Source organism: Bos grunniens, chromosome 24 (assembly GCF_055505025.1).
Source record: "Bos grunniens cultivar Pamir isolate PY7600 chromosome 24, Bosgru_T2T1.0, whole genome shotgun sequence".
NCBI lineage: Eukaryota > Metazoa > Chordata > Mammalia > Artiodactyla > Bovidae > Bos > Bos grunniens.
The window spans coordinates 22,093,226-22,107,892 of record NC_141188.1 but is presented as its reverse complement, the minus strand read 5'-3'; the positions used below and the strand labels follow the sequence as shown (position 1 = coordinate 22,107,892).

Below are 14,667 nucleotides of genomic sequence, written 5' to 3'. Positions count from 1 at the left end.
TTTCCCTAGAAGCATCGCTCCTGCGGAAGGGGTGGAGGGATTCTAGGCCAGCTGCTGTAACTCCTTCCTCCCTGTCTGTATCCCTAAACAACACATGGCTTAATTTTGTCTTTTTATAAATGGGACCATACCACGTGTGTCCTCCTGCAGCTTCTCTTTTGCTTGATTTTGAGGCCTACCCGTGTTGCTATGCGGAGTTCTAGTTTGCTCATTTTCACTGCTGATGAATACATCCCAATTTATGTACCTGCTCTTCACTTAGATGTTGGCTAGCTACAGTTTTGTTGCCATGACAGTGCTACCACGAGCGTTCTTGCCCTCTTTCCTTTGTGTGTGTAGATGCATGTGCAGTACTTATTATGTTTGGGTATCAGTTCTGTTCTTGCTTTGTAAAAATATTTAGAAGCTTTTCTTTTTTCTTTCTGCCCTTGTCTCTGGTCTTTGGTTATCTGATAGAGCTCCCTTGGAAAATTGTGTGGGCTTGTAATGATGATGATGGAGGGGCAGAAGAGGAGTGTGTGTGTGTGTGTGTTTGTGTGACTGTGTGTGTGTGTGTGTGTTGGAGGCAGGAGATCTTTGGTAACTATGCTTTATTCTTTGGATATTGGTCTATGTAAACTTCCTATCTTTATTGGGATTGGCTTTTCTAAATCATATTTTCCTAGGAAATATCCATTTCATCTGGATTTTTAAAGTGATTACTAAAGAGCTATGTAAATAGTCTCTTATGAATGTTTCTAATTTCCTTTCCTTGAGAAGTTATTTTCCTTTGTTAATTTTTGTGGTTGTAATTTCTCCCCCTTTTTCCTCTAGGTTAACTAGTGGTTTGTCTATTTTGTTGTTGTTAATTTTGACTTATATATGATTTTCAGTGCTCTTCTGTTTTATAACTCAAAACATTTTTATCTTTATGATTTCCTTCTTAAATTTTCTTTCAGTTTATTTTGTTGTCCTTTTTTTAGATTTTTGAGTTGTTTATCTGATTCATTTCTTTTTATCTTTTAACCATCTTCTCATTCCTGGAATATAACCCACTTGGTCATGATGTGTGTTTTTTTTCATGTGCTTTTGGAATTCTGTTTGATACTAATTTGCTTAGAGTTTTAGACAAATAGTCATAAGTAGAGCTGGCCTCCATCCTCATCCTTCCCCCAGCTTTTCCTCCCTTCCTTTTTTGTATGCCATCCCTATCAACTTGGACATCACTGTTATGCTCACATCATAAGAAAATGGTGCTGGTGGGCACGAGACCAGTCTTGTACATTGATGCTGTACAATGCATTGCTGGTGACTGTGTCTGTGGGTGTCTTCAGGGTACCTCTCTGACTGTTCCTCCTCAGCGTCCCTCCTGGCTCTTTCTTCTCTGTCTCTTCCTTCTCAGTGTCGGCGTTTCTTCATCAGACCTCCTCTCTCAGTCTAGGCAGCCTGAGCTGCGACTCACCCAGTGAGTCCAGCAGCTTTGGCTGCAGCTGATACCTTGACCTGAGCTGTCTGCAAGGTTCAAGGCTGCCTGCCCCTCTGCCTGCTTGTGTTTTTGCATTATGCTCATTTATTCACTGAAGATATGTCATGCACTCTGAACATTCAGAGATAGAAGATCTGTCCCTGTCCCAAGGAACTGACATTCTGTAGTCTCAGACAAGCAGGTGGCTGATTTCCCAGCAGCTGTATGTGATGGCACAGAGGGGCATGGAAGGTGTCAGAGGAGCTCAGATTATGTCAGACAGAGCCACCTAGAAGCTGCAAATGACATGACCCAGCCCTCATAGAACCCTTTGTTCCCCGCCCCATGACAAAAACAAAACTCCTGCACAGTCTGTTCATTTCTCCACCTCTGCAAAGAACAGTCTCCCAGGTTACAAACCTGGAGCTGTCCTGGACCTCCTTCTGTCTCCCCCCATCCTCATACCTAGAGGTCTGATGGCTGAAGACTGAAATTTCTTCTCCATTCCCCTAGCTCAGGCTCTCTTTGTCTCTTGTCTGGTTTGTTGCAATAGCCTTCTCATTCATTTGTTCACCTGTGAGTCCATTCATTGAACAGAGCTTCACTAAGCACCGATTCTGTGCCCAGCACTATTCTAGGCCACGGGACTCAGCAGCAAACTAGACAGACAAGGCCGGTGCCCTGAGGGGATGCACAGTCTCATGGGGTGCAGAATTGCTGGAGATAAGGCCACAGCAGCTCGAAGGCCACAGATGGTGTTGCCTCTTGAACTAATTCAAGGCATTCCAGCTTCGCCCCACGGGCTGTGAAAAAGTTTTTAAGGATTTTTGTTCATTCATTCCTTCACTCTTGTTTATTTTCTGAAATGGAGGAATGGACCATGACCGAGTGCATGAGTCAGCTGATAGCCCGAGGCTGCCGGCATGTCTGTGAAGAACAGAGACAGGGTGAGCTGGAGGCAAGACACTGGGTGGATGGGCCACCACCACCGGCCTGAGGTGGTGGCCCAACGCAGAACAGTGACAGAGTGGGGAGCCGTGGAGGAGCTCTGCCTGGTGTGAAAGGAGGCGTGATGAGGGCCAGGGCCTGGGGAGGATGGCACCTGCAGGACCGAATCCCCGGGGGCTTCTCAGCTTATTCCCTCTTCCTGCTGCTGCTGCTGCTGCTAAGTCGATTCAGTTGTGTCCGACTCTGCGACCCCATAGACGGCAGCCCACCAGGCTCCCCTGTCCCTGGGATTCTCCAGGCAAGAACACTGGAGTGGGTTGCCATTTCCTTCTCCAATGCATGAAAGTGAAAAGTGAAAGTGAAGTCGCTCAGTTGTGACCAACTCTTAGTGACCCCATGGACTGCAGCCTACCAGGCTCCTCCATCCATGGGATTTTCCAGGCAAGAGTACTGGAGTGGGGTGCCACTGCCTTCTCTGTCCTCTTCCTAACTCCCTGCAACTGAAAACAAGGAGTCCTCCTCAATGTCAGGGCTAACTACACCACTCCTCCATTTCGGAAAATAAACAAGAGTGAAGGAATGAATGAACAAGAAACCTTAAAAACTTTTTCACAGCCCGTGGGGAGAAGCTGGAATGCCTTGAGTTAGTTCAAGAGGCAACACCACCTTCGGCCTTCGAGCTGCTGTGGCCTTGTCTCCAGCAATTCCTAAGATGTTGCTGAAGTTGCAGCCACACTCAACTCCTCTTGTTTCCTAAGCGTGAAAGGCAGGTCACCGCGGAGCTTCCCTTCTTCCGTTCTCCTTGCTTTGCCTGGAGTGTTCTTCCTTCCTGTTCTCAGGTTGGCAGACTCCTCCTTCCCCTGTAGGAGTCGCCTCAGATGTCCCCTTGTCTGCAAGGCCTCCTTGGCAAGGTGTAGGAGTCCCTGGGCTTGTTGCCTGCACTTTGTTTATAACCCAGGAGGGAGCGCTTGCCTGTGTGCACACCTCACACTGAACAGTCTCAGGACGTACTTGCCTGTCCGTTTGCCTTTGTCATCTGTGGCTTTCTTCTGTAACCTCTGTGCTCAGCAGTGCCCTTGCCCAGAGTAGAAGTTAAGTACTTGAGTGAAGGTCTCTTAAATATCACTGATAGATTCTGGGCTGAAGGAAGGGCATGATTTAATCAGAAATCAGCCACTTTAAAGGGAAGATGCCTTGGGTAATCACTCAAGGTGACAACTGAATGCTTGGGGTACCAGATAGAGTTAGGATTTTTATTCCTATCTAAAAATTAATGCACTTTTAAAAGTGTTTGGTGCCATTGGACAACTAAGTTCATTATAGGTGGGGGCAGTAAGAAGCCTATAAGCAGTACTGATATTTTCCTCACGAAAGATTATAAATGTTTCAAGCCATTGCAGAGAACTTTGTTGGGCTTCTAGAATTCTTCTAAATAGTGGAGGATGTCTGGTGACCATATGTCCTGGACTTTCTGGGGATAGGCCCAAATGCAGTTAATTTTAGAAATTTTACCATTTTAGAAAGGTAATTTAATCCATGTTTAATTGGATTCATTTGAATTGTTATAGTTCCAAATGATTTTTTCAAATACATAATTTCACAAATCAAAATCAAAAGTCTTTTTTTTTTTTTTTCGGATTGCGTTCTCACTTTTGATGCTGAAAATGTGGTCCTAGTAATGGGAAAGGCATCTTAGAGCTGAAGACTTTGGGGGTGAGGAGTGATTGTTACTGTTAGGAATAATTAATAGGTCCAGTCTCTTCAAATCCTTCCTTGTCATAGTTGATTTTTAAAATGTGTAACAGTTAGCTCTTGCTGCATAACAAATATGCCAAAAAGAGTGGTCTTAAAACAGCAGGTTTTGCTCATCATTCTGGGGGTAAGAAATTTTGGCCTGGTTCAGCTGAGAGAGTCTCATAGAGCTGCAGTTATCTGATGACTTAACTGGGACTGAATGCTCTAAGATGGCCTTATTCATCTGGTTTGGCCTTTAGTGGTGGCTGTTGGCTGGTTATGTGTCTTCAGCAGGCTAGCACATACTTCTTCACATGGTAGCAGCATTTCAGAAGGGAAAGTCTCAAGTACAAACACTTTTCAAGGGTCTATGTCCTCTGATGTCACACTGGCCAAAACAAGTCATGTGGAAAATTGTAGACTCGGTGTAGGAGGGGACTACGCAAAGATAAGTAAACAGAGAGGCATGATTCCCTGGGAGCCCAATGCTGTAATCATCTGCCACAACCTGTTCAACCTGATAGGAGAATTATCAGCATAGTTCCTTCTTGAAATGGCAGTAGCACTGGCATCCATTTTACCTAAAAGCTGAATCAAGATGTATAGGTGTGCATTAAAAGAAAGCGTGGGAGAGCAATTTGGAAAATGGTTACATCTGCTATGTATGGTTGCCTGTCATGGAGGATAGTAGTAGTATAACAACATAATCTCAAAGATCTGTTAATAGCTTTTGACCTTCATTAAGAATGTTCAGATTGTTGGATGTTCGATGATACTAAGAAATTATTTTAATTTCTTAGTGATATGGTGGACAGTGGTATGGTGGTTATGGTTTTTAAAAATCCTTATCTTCTAGGGATATGTACTGATATATTAATGGATAAAATTATATGATTTGAGACTTATCTCAAAAAAACCTGGCTCTGGCGTCAGGGGCAGGGAGTAAATGAGACAAGATTGTCCAGGGTTGATAACTGTTGAACTATCATAGGTGATGACACAAAAGTCTTTGTACTCTTCTCCATACTTTGCGTGTGTTTGGAAACTTCCACTAAATTTTATTATTTATTTATTTAATTCTTTTTTTAAAATTTTATTTTATTTTTAAACTTTACATAATTGTATTAGTTTTGCCAAATATCAAAATGAATCCACCACAGGTATACATGTGTTCCCCATCCTGAACCCTCCTCCCTCCTCCCTCCCCATACCATCCCTCTGGGTTGTCACAGTGCACTAGCCCCAAGCATCCAGTATCGTGCATCAAACCTGGACTGGCATCTCGTTTCATACATGATATTTTACATGTTTCAATGCCATTCTCCCGAATCTTCACACCCTCTCCCTCTCCCACAGAGTCCATAAGACTGTTCTATACATCAGTGTCTCTTTTGCTGTCTCGTACACAGGGTTATTGTTACCATCTTTCTAAATTCTATATATATGCATTAGTATACTGTATTGGTGTTTTTCCTTCTGGCTTACTTCACTCTGTATAATAGGCTCCAGTTTCATCCACCTCATTAGAACTGATTCAAATGTATTCTTTTTAATGGCTGAGTAATACTCCATTGTGTATATGTACCATAGCTTTCTTATCCATTCATCTGCTGATGGACATCTAGGTTGCTTCCATGTCCTGGCTATTATAAACAGTGCTGCGATGAACATTGGGGTACACGTGTCTCTTTCCCTTATGGTTTCCTCAGTGTGTATGCCCAGCAGTGGGATTGCTGGATCATAAGGCAGTTCTATTTCCAGTTTTTTAAGGAATCTCCACACTATTCTCCATAGTGGCTGTACTAGTTTGCATTCCCACCAACAGTGTAAGAGGGTTCCCTTTTCTCCACACCCTCCCCAGCATTTATTGCTTGTAGACTTTTGGATCGCAGCCATTCTGACTGGTGTGAAATGGTACCTCATAGTGGTTTTGATTTGCATTTCTCTGATAATGAGTGATGTTGAGCATCTTTTCATGTGTTTGTTAGCCATCTGTATGTCTTCTTTGGAGAAATGTCTATTTAGTTCTTTGGCCCATTTTTTGATTGGGTCATTTATTTTTCTGGAATTGAGCTGTAGGAGTTGCTTGTATATTTTTGAGATTAGTTGTTTGTCCGTTGCTTCATTTGCTATTATTTTCTCCCATTCTGAAGGCTGTCTTTTCACCTTGCTGATAGTTTCCTTTGATGTGCCACTAAATTTTAAAAAGAACGTTTAGATCAGTCAGTGACCTCAAAGATAGGTGGAAGTTGTCCCAGATGCCACCTGAGTTTGCTGTTCTCTGCTTTCTTGGTAGGATGGGGTAGGGTGTCCAAGCAGTCGGTGCTGGATCCCTTACCTGGGTTTTAGAGACTGTTCTACATTGGATTAAAAGAGTCAGAAGGTATCTGGTGAGGGGCCCAGCAGCAAAACACCCCATCACTTGGTTGAGATTAGAAGTCATTCAGGACATAGTGGATCTCACCGTGGGTCCAGGGGAGGACACCACACTTGTGGTTAATTAGATCTGACACCACAGGTTCTGAATAAGTCTCATGGTAAGTGCTGTTCTCTCTCTAGGTGTCTTCCAGAATTTATTGGTCTTAGCTGTAATTTGAAGTGCTCCCTAGAATCTAAAGAAATTGGAACTGCTACCACGGCCCTGGACGTGAAAACAGATCTCTTTCCCTGTCATCAGTGGACACTAGTGATTCTAAGATTCTTCTTGTAAAATCAAAACTGGGGGGTGAAGACCAGCCCAAATTTCATGTTACAGCTTTCCCAAGGCAGCTTCCCTGCCAAGCCTGAGGCTGACATTGGATCTCCTGGGATTGTGATTCCCACTTGCCCCTACCCCTATGCATCCTTTTCTGTGTTTAAGAAGATGGATACTTTGTTTAGGACTGGAATTTTACACAGCTCTCATTGAATTCCATTTTATGGTGCCACTTTGATAATTTTTCAGTAAACCATTAAACAATGGTTGTCTCATCTTCCTTGAGAAAAGGCGGTTGAAATAGATTTCACTTTGTGCACACGCCGTGTGCCTCTCTGAAAGGCCCTGTGAGTGGAATGCTATTTGATCTTTGCATCTCTGAGGTTAGACAAGGAATTAGAAATATCTGAACTCTACGTTATCCCCTGACCTTATCATTCCAAATATGTGCTTAATTAGAAGCAGAATCAATATTTCAGGTCAGAATGAGTTCAAGTGGTCTAGAATTTTTATATCTAAAAATGAAGGAAAAATAATTGGCTAGTGATATTTTAAAACACTGTGCTTGGCTAGGTATATAATCATTCTCAAACGGTCCCCAGAGAATACCATTTGCAGTGTTAAAGTTGAGGTGATAAAAGTGGTTAATCAAATACATAATTTCTTTCCCAGTTCTTGCAGTTACACTGCAGAACACCCTTACCCCAGGAAACAGACTTTCCAGTGAAATTTTGTAACAGTATAGCGTTTTCTGAACTCTTATCCATTCTTACCTCAAACCTCCCCAGATTATGTCTGCCTAGTAAATTCTAGGGGAACAGAGCAGTCAAAACATTATTAGATTGTCTTCTAATCTGGGAGTTTGTTATAGAATGTATCTGGCATGTAGATAGAAGAGTTTTCACTAAATCAGACTTGTCTAAAAGCTAGAGCTGGAGGCAACTGCAGATGGAGCACATCCAGGGAGGCTTCACTCCTGGGAAACAGGCTGTGCATCTCAGGTGTTCATCCTTATAAACCGGATGAGAGGGGCCAGCCTAGCCTCGACTCGGCCAAGCTCACCATGCTGTGTGAACACATTTGGCATCAACACTTTGGACATAGGAGGCCACTGACTTTGCAATAGCCAGGTTTTCTGCAGACAGGCGATGCCAACATCAGTAGCATGGTTAGCCATCTGGGTCTTTATATTACTTCTCCATTCTCTCACTTTTCAGGACCAGGTTGTGAAATGTGACCAGGAGCACCCATAAGGCTGGGAAATATGCACCTCTGGAGACATGGGACCATGTGGGTCTTTGGGCACCAAGTCAGAGAGACTGTTGGACTTGCTTGGGCCTGGCCCACCTGGGCTGTGAGGTGGCCTGCCTGGGCAGTTCTGTGTGATATAAGAATTTGTGGGTGTTCCAGGCCCTGGGTTGGGCTGATCCCCTGGAGAAGGGAATGGCTACTCACTCCAGTATTCTTGCCTGGAGAATCCCATGGACAGAGGAGCCTGGTGGGCTACAGTCCATGGGGTCACAAAGAGTTGGACGTGACTGAGTGACTGACAGTTTCACTTTTCACTAGGCCCCTTCAGCTGAGGGCACAGGCTGGGGAAGAATTGTCACATTTATTGAGTACCAGCCACAGGGTGGGCCCTACCCCAGCTGCTTTATATGCATTATATAAGTTATTCTTACCATAAACCTGCAAATGCAATCCTGTTAGCCTCATTTGGTGAGCGAGAGACTCTTGAGCAAGCAATTTGCTGCAGATCATTCCTGGTCTGTTAGTCACACAAAGGTCTAGTCAATGACAGCTCCTGAGACTGTGTAGGTTTGGAGAAGGGAGGCACACACATAATTAAAGAAACTGGAGAAACAGGTAGGTATAGTCCACAGCTGGAAAGGCTGAGCTCCTATAAGGAGGAGGTATGCACAGAAACAGTGGGTGTTGATGTGAGAAGGCCTATGGAGTAGGATCCAGGATGGAGGAGATTAACAGATGGCAGAGCTGATTCTTTGGCCAGGCCTCACCCAACTAGGGGCAGGACTAAAAGATCCCTGGGAAGAGGGCAGGGGTGTGGGGTGTGGGGCCAGTTGGCTCTGGTTTCTGTTGGGTTGGCCAAAAAGTTTATTCTGACTTTTCTGTAAGATCGTATGGAAAAATCCGAACGAACTATTTGGCCTACCTGTACATGAAAGCCAAAATGGCCAAGTGTGAGTGCTTTTAAGAGGAAATTTTCTAAAAATCCTAAATTCTAGAGATCCAGTCTATTTCTGGTCTATATTTTTGTGATCACAGGTGCAAGCAGGCTCCATGCCCACCCGAGACCAGGCTTCGGAGGGTGCCCCCCACCCCCGTGCATGGGGGTCTCAGATCAGGCCTCTCAAATGACCTGCAGGTGAGGCTGTTTGTCTCACCTGGAGTTCGTGGCTCCTGCCTTTCTCCTTGCTGTGCTCTCTAAGCATCCTCCCTGGGAAGCGAGCTCGGGGTCAGGACCTCCAGGGCTTCCTGTGACAGGGTTTCAGGAGACACTCCGCCTCCTGGACCAGAGAACACCAAGTTGGGGGGAGTTCACGAGAAGGAGAGACGGCCTCTAAAGGGAAGTCCTGGGGTCTAATTACAAAATAGTTCTCAGATCTTCTCGAGACATCAGTTGACCTTCTCAGATCCATTTGGGAAGATACGCAGTGGCGAGCATCTTTTGGTTTGGAGGCTGCGCTTTGGGATGCGCGTGTTGTGATGACTACAGTGAGAAGCCCACGCCACAGGAGGGGAAAGGACGGAGTTCGGTGCCCTTTGGGATGGGACTGTGAAAGGTCTGACCTTGCTCTGTGCACTCTCTGCTCTTCCAGGTGGCGCTCCGGCTGGAGGATGGGGATGAGACGGCAGAGCCGCCCCCCAGCGGGTGCCGTGACCGCAGGCGGGCCAGTGTGTGCTCTGGAGGCACGGGCAGTGAGCCCCGGGGCCTGGACCGCAGGCGGAGCCGCAGGCACTCGGTGCAGAACATCAAGAGCCCCCTGTCGCCCCCGTCCAGTCCCTGCTCCCTGTCGGCTCCTGACTTCAAGCCCAGTCAAGTGCGAGATCTCCGGGAAAAGTAAGTATTAACCCAGCCTTGGAGAAGGGCACAAGGACCCCTAAAAGTGGAAAGGAGGCCCAACCCCACGGATGTCCTGGACCATCCCAGCCTTTCCTGTCCCCTGCCTCTTCTCTACATTTAAGCCATCACCCCCAGTTACCCCAAAACTTCCCAAGGCAAGGTGGCCCTGGTGACACACACAGACTTGATCTAACTCCCTGAACTCATCTTCACCTCCTTGTGTTTTTATATTATTTATATTATTAGCATCTCAGTTAATATCTGTGTAGAAAGCTATGCTTTATCAACTAGCAGAGAATCCAAACCACAAAACTTTGGCCTAGAAATAAATGGTATGCCACCACACCAATGTGAGATGGTTAGAGTCTGAGGTACGCATGACAATACATAGTTGAGGTTAAGTAGAACAAATATGTACTTTCACATAATTTCAGTAAAAACTAATTCTGTCATTTATTCAGTTAGTCATATAGCATACATTTTTCTGAAGTGTGTCTTATAGGCCAGGACTATTTGCAACCGTGAAGACATATGAATGGAAAAGGTATGATCTCCATTTCTGTGAACTCCTATCAGGGCTGAGAGAAAGTAAGAATGAAGAAAGGACATAAAAAGAAACAGAAAGATTGACAATCCCATGAGAAATTATGTATGTCCAAAATACAAAGTTTGACCAGATCTCTAGGAGCTCAGAAGTGGTTCCATTAAACAGAGGTGCAGCTGAAGGATGGCTGTGCGGCTCTGGGGCCTGGGTCCAGTGATATCTTCCCAAATGGAAGCCCTCAGATCACTAGGATGGTGGGGCTCCATGGACCAGTCTGTGCCAGACAGCTCCACCAGGGCTGACTGATACGCTGATTGCCAGTGCCCCTCTTCTGCTGCCAGTGGAAACCCTGCTCGCATCATTTGGCTGGAGTATTTTCTCCCATTGTGGGGATCTACCTGGGAGCCACATGAACTCAGGAGGCTGCATGGTGAAGAACTGAACTCAGAATCGGTGGGATGACCTTAAGACAGTGATTCAGATATGTCCCTTCCTCTCCATCCCTCAGGGAACACCCATACTCACTTCTACTAAGAAGTGACTGGAGCAGTCTGGTACCCTTGGGGTCCTGGCACAGCCCACCCCATTGGGTGCCTCCTATTGCAGAAGGAGAAGGAGGGCGTGTATCTGAGAGTGATGTGCAAGGCATGGTCCATGCTGACACCCTTCTCCACCACATAGCCTACAGGCTTTTCTGTCTCTAAGAGTCAATGTACAGCAAGCTCTCTTTCAGTGAAAAGAAAATTGAAACTTCTGAGTGGAATGAGAAATGAGAACATTTACTGTGAAACTGCATGTTGTGATCTAAGATCTTTGAGAAACTCAGGCAATTCTCAAAGGGTCCTGAAACTCCCTGTAGTGCTGTTTCTACCAGCTAGAAAAATGAGCATGGAGAGAGTTGGGCAAAGTGGGCTGAAAAATCTGTGATCACCAAAGATGCTGAAGGTGGGAGCTCTGAGGCTTCGGTGGTGGCACTTGGTATACTTGTGCCCTGTCTGCCTCGTGTCACGTTTGTTCTGTTCTCTTTCTTGTTGTTAGGCTTTTAAAGGTCCCTGCACTGTGACTCCGGTGACCAAGCCTTGTGATACGTTGGCAAAGGCAGTGACAGTGGGGTGAACCAGCTGGGCACAGTCCACAGTTTTGAGGCTCCGGCCTTGGTGGGATCTGGAATAGGACACACTTCTGAGTGCTCCCACCTCAGTGTTTTCAAATACGACTGATTTTTCATTTTAATGAAATGATCACTGTAAAGTTCATAGCATTCGCTTACGAAAAATCCACTTTCCAGCTTATAAAGAAAGATCATGGTTTTAAGATAGATGATGATGAAGTGGCTTCATCCTTGAAGTCTATTGGAGGGATTTTGCCCCGTGGCCACAAAATCACAGCATGATTTTGGCAGAGATGGGAGCAGGAGAAAGGGAGAGGGTAACGAGAAGCAAATTGGGAAACAGTCCCAGCATATGCATAGCTTAGTCACCTGCTCAGCATCTGTGCCTCACACGTCACCTTAGAATCTAGAAGTTCATTGTGCTCGATTGCCCGTAGACCTTGAAAGACACAGACACACCTGACCTAGACTACTCTTCACCTGTGTGATCATTCTGGCCCTGCTTACTGCTAGCTTGTAGCAACATGGCTGCATGTATCACACATGAAGAATTGTAGACTGAATTGTCTAACTCTGTGTCCCAAATAATGCCAATACTCTTGAAAAGAAGACAGAACTATGCTACAGATTAGAGATTCATGTTGTCCTCAGTATATTCATATCTGGCACTCTGCACTCAGATGCTTCTTTTGTGTAGCTTGAATCAAATTCTCCTATTGATCCTCTCTAAGGTCCAGGTGGGACAAGCATCATTATCCTCACATTACAATGAGAAAGCAGCTGAGGGCTGGTGCCTTGTGACGAATCTTAGAACCAGGGGGCTGAGCCTCGGGTTAAATCTAAGTCTTTGGCCTTTGCCTCTCAATGTCCCAGTCATACAGAATCACTTCCCACCTACCACTCCTTAACATAATCATTGAGTGAGATTTGTACTTCTGGACTTTTTTAGACAAGGAATTTGATTTACATACCATGCAGGGGTATTTTTATTCAGGTTCATATGAAAATTCAGAGTTGAACAGGAGAGAATCCCAGAGTCGTCTTGTAGACCTAGGCCTGCTAGGCTGTGAGCTTTACTAAGGCCTAATAAGGCTTGAAACTCACATTGCTTTGGCTTCTGAAGAAATAGAACTCCACAGTGAGCACTCACCAAATAAGGTGTGTGTTTATTGTTCATCTGCCACCTAAAAGTACTTTTTGTGATCATGTGTGCCATAGTTTCACCTTTGCAATTCAATTTACAGATTTGATTGGGAAGAAAAAAAAAATGTTGGTGCTTTAATTTTTTTTTTTAACCAGGAAGATTATTTTTAACATCTAATCATCAAAAGAGCCAGTGTCTCTGATTTAAATTGTAATCGTAATGTTAGGACTAAAAAGTCTTCAAGGTTTGTCTAGCCCACAGCAGAAGCCTGTTCTATGCCTTTAACCTCAGACATTCTCCTCCCTGAGGCACTCCACTCTGTCCTTGAACTTCTCAGCTCCTTAGGAAAGTCCCCTGGACTAAATGTGCTCCATAATGTGGTGGCTTTATTAGTGCTTAGAATTTTACTACATGGATAAAATTCTCCTGCAACGTCTCCCCATTCATCCCGGCTCTCAACGCTGTCAGCGCGCGTGAGGTCCTCTTCCTGTTCTGTACGACCGACCACCTTTCTGACAATGAGCATGGCCTGGGACTTCATATGTAAACTTGAAATTTCATCCTGTTGACTTCTACACAACATTCCAACCCGTGGAGGTAATTTTGAGCTTCATTTAGTCACTCCTGTTAGCAGTCGCGCCTTCCAGCTTTCAGTCGTGTGTATATTTGAATACACATGGACGAGTGACCTGGCGGGTAGTGGATGCTGACAGCAGCTTGGTACAGACGACTCCCATGTGCCTCGAAGTCAAGTGTTGGAAACATTCTCTGTCAAGGGCCAGATAATAAATATGTTGAGTTTTGCAGGCCAGACAGTCTTTGTTGCAACTACTCAATTAAATTCTTCCTTTGTAGCATGAAAGCCGCCACAGACAGCAGGTAAGCAAGTGAGCATGGCTGCCTTCCAGCGAGGCTTTATTTATGGACACTGAGATTTGAGTTTTACATGTTATAAAATATTTAGATTTTTTTCCCCCAACCATTAAAAAAAGTGAAAATCATTCTGACAGACTGTACCAAACCAGGTGGTGGGCCACATTTGGCTCACAGGCTTGCCAACCCCTGTTCTAATGGGCTGGCTTTCTTGAGGGAAGTTGATGGGGAATGGCAGAGATGACAGAGAGAAGAATGTGGCTAAGAAAGAAGAACCCATCATGCGCTATGAGAGGACTGTTAGCAAACAGCGTCCTCTAGACCAGGGTTATAGCTAGGAATATTTCATGAAGACGTGGAGGCTGTTTGCTGATGGCCGCTCATGAGTTGTCACTGGATTATTGAGGGGGTTGGAGAAAGCAGAGATCAGATGAGGGGACATACAGAGCCAGCAGGGAGGAGGGTGTGTGGTGATGACTCCAGGAAAGGTTGGGCTGCTTGGGCAGGGAGACTGGGATCAGTCCCAGTGGTGCCAAGAGGCAGTTGTCTTCAACCAGAGGTCTTCAGCCTGCCGTCTGTTGAAAATTCCATGAAGGTGGTAGTACCCTCCCCATTTTACAGATTAGGAAACTGAGGCACAGAGTGGCTAAAAAACTTGCCCCAGATCTCACAGGTGGTAAGTGGCATAGCTGAGTTTGAACCCAAACCAGATTTTAGTAGTCCAGAGCCTGCCCTCAGTCAAACATCCCTGGAACTAGTCTCTGAACCTATAGAACGTGTTCTATGGTGACAAGCTTTTTCTCTTTGGAGGATGAATTAGAGAAAGCAAAAAATCTTTCAGAACAAACATCCCCTGGAACTTGGTCATCCTACTAAGCTGTGTTGCTTATAGTCACTGTTAAGATTCTGATCCTGAGATAATCATAGTGGTTTGCTTGTTTTTCTCATAAATTGGCACTGGAGACAGTTCCTAACGAGGAGTTCTGAAAGTGTTCAGAGTAATATCTGCCAACACCGAAACAGCCTTCCCAGTTAATCATAGCTTGCGAGTGATAATCTCGGTGAGGGGAGCAGGAAGGAAGGTATAGA

The 14,667-nt window shown here is 45.0% G+C and overlaps 1 protein-coding gene across 18 annotated transcripts in view; it reads left to right on the top strand.

Annotated features, from left to right (window-relative positions):
- Positions 1–14,667, top strand: part of FHOD3 (formin homology 2 domain containing 3) — a 523,276-nt gene that overhangs the window by 350,190 nt on the left and 158,419 nt on the right. For all 18 annotated transcript variants that reach the window (XM_086372649.1, XM_086372648.1, XM_086372647.1 and 15 more), the window contains one exon: positions 9,662–9,903. In XM_086372649.1, coding sequence (XP_086228775.1) covers positions 9,662–9,903 — 242 coding nt within the window. The remainder of the gene's footprint in view (positions 1–9,661; positions 9,904–14,667) is intronic.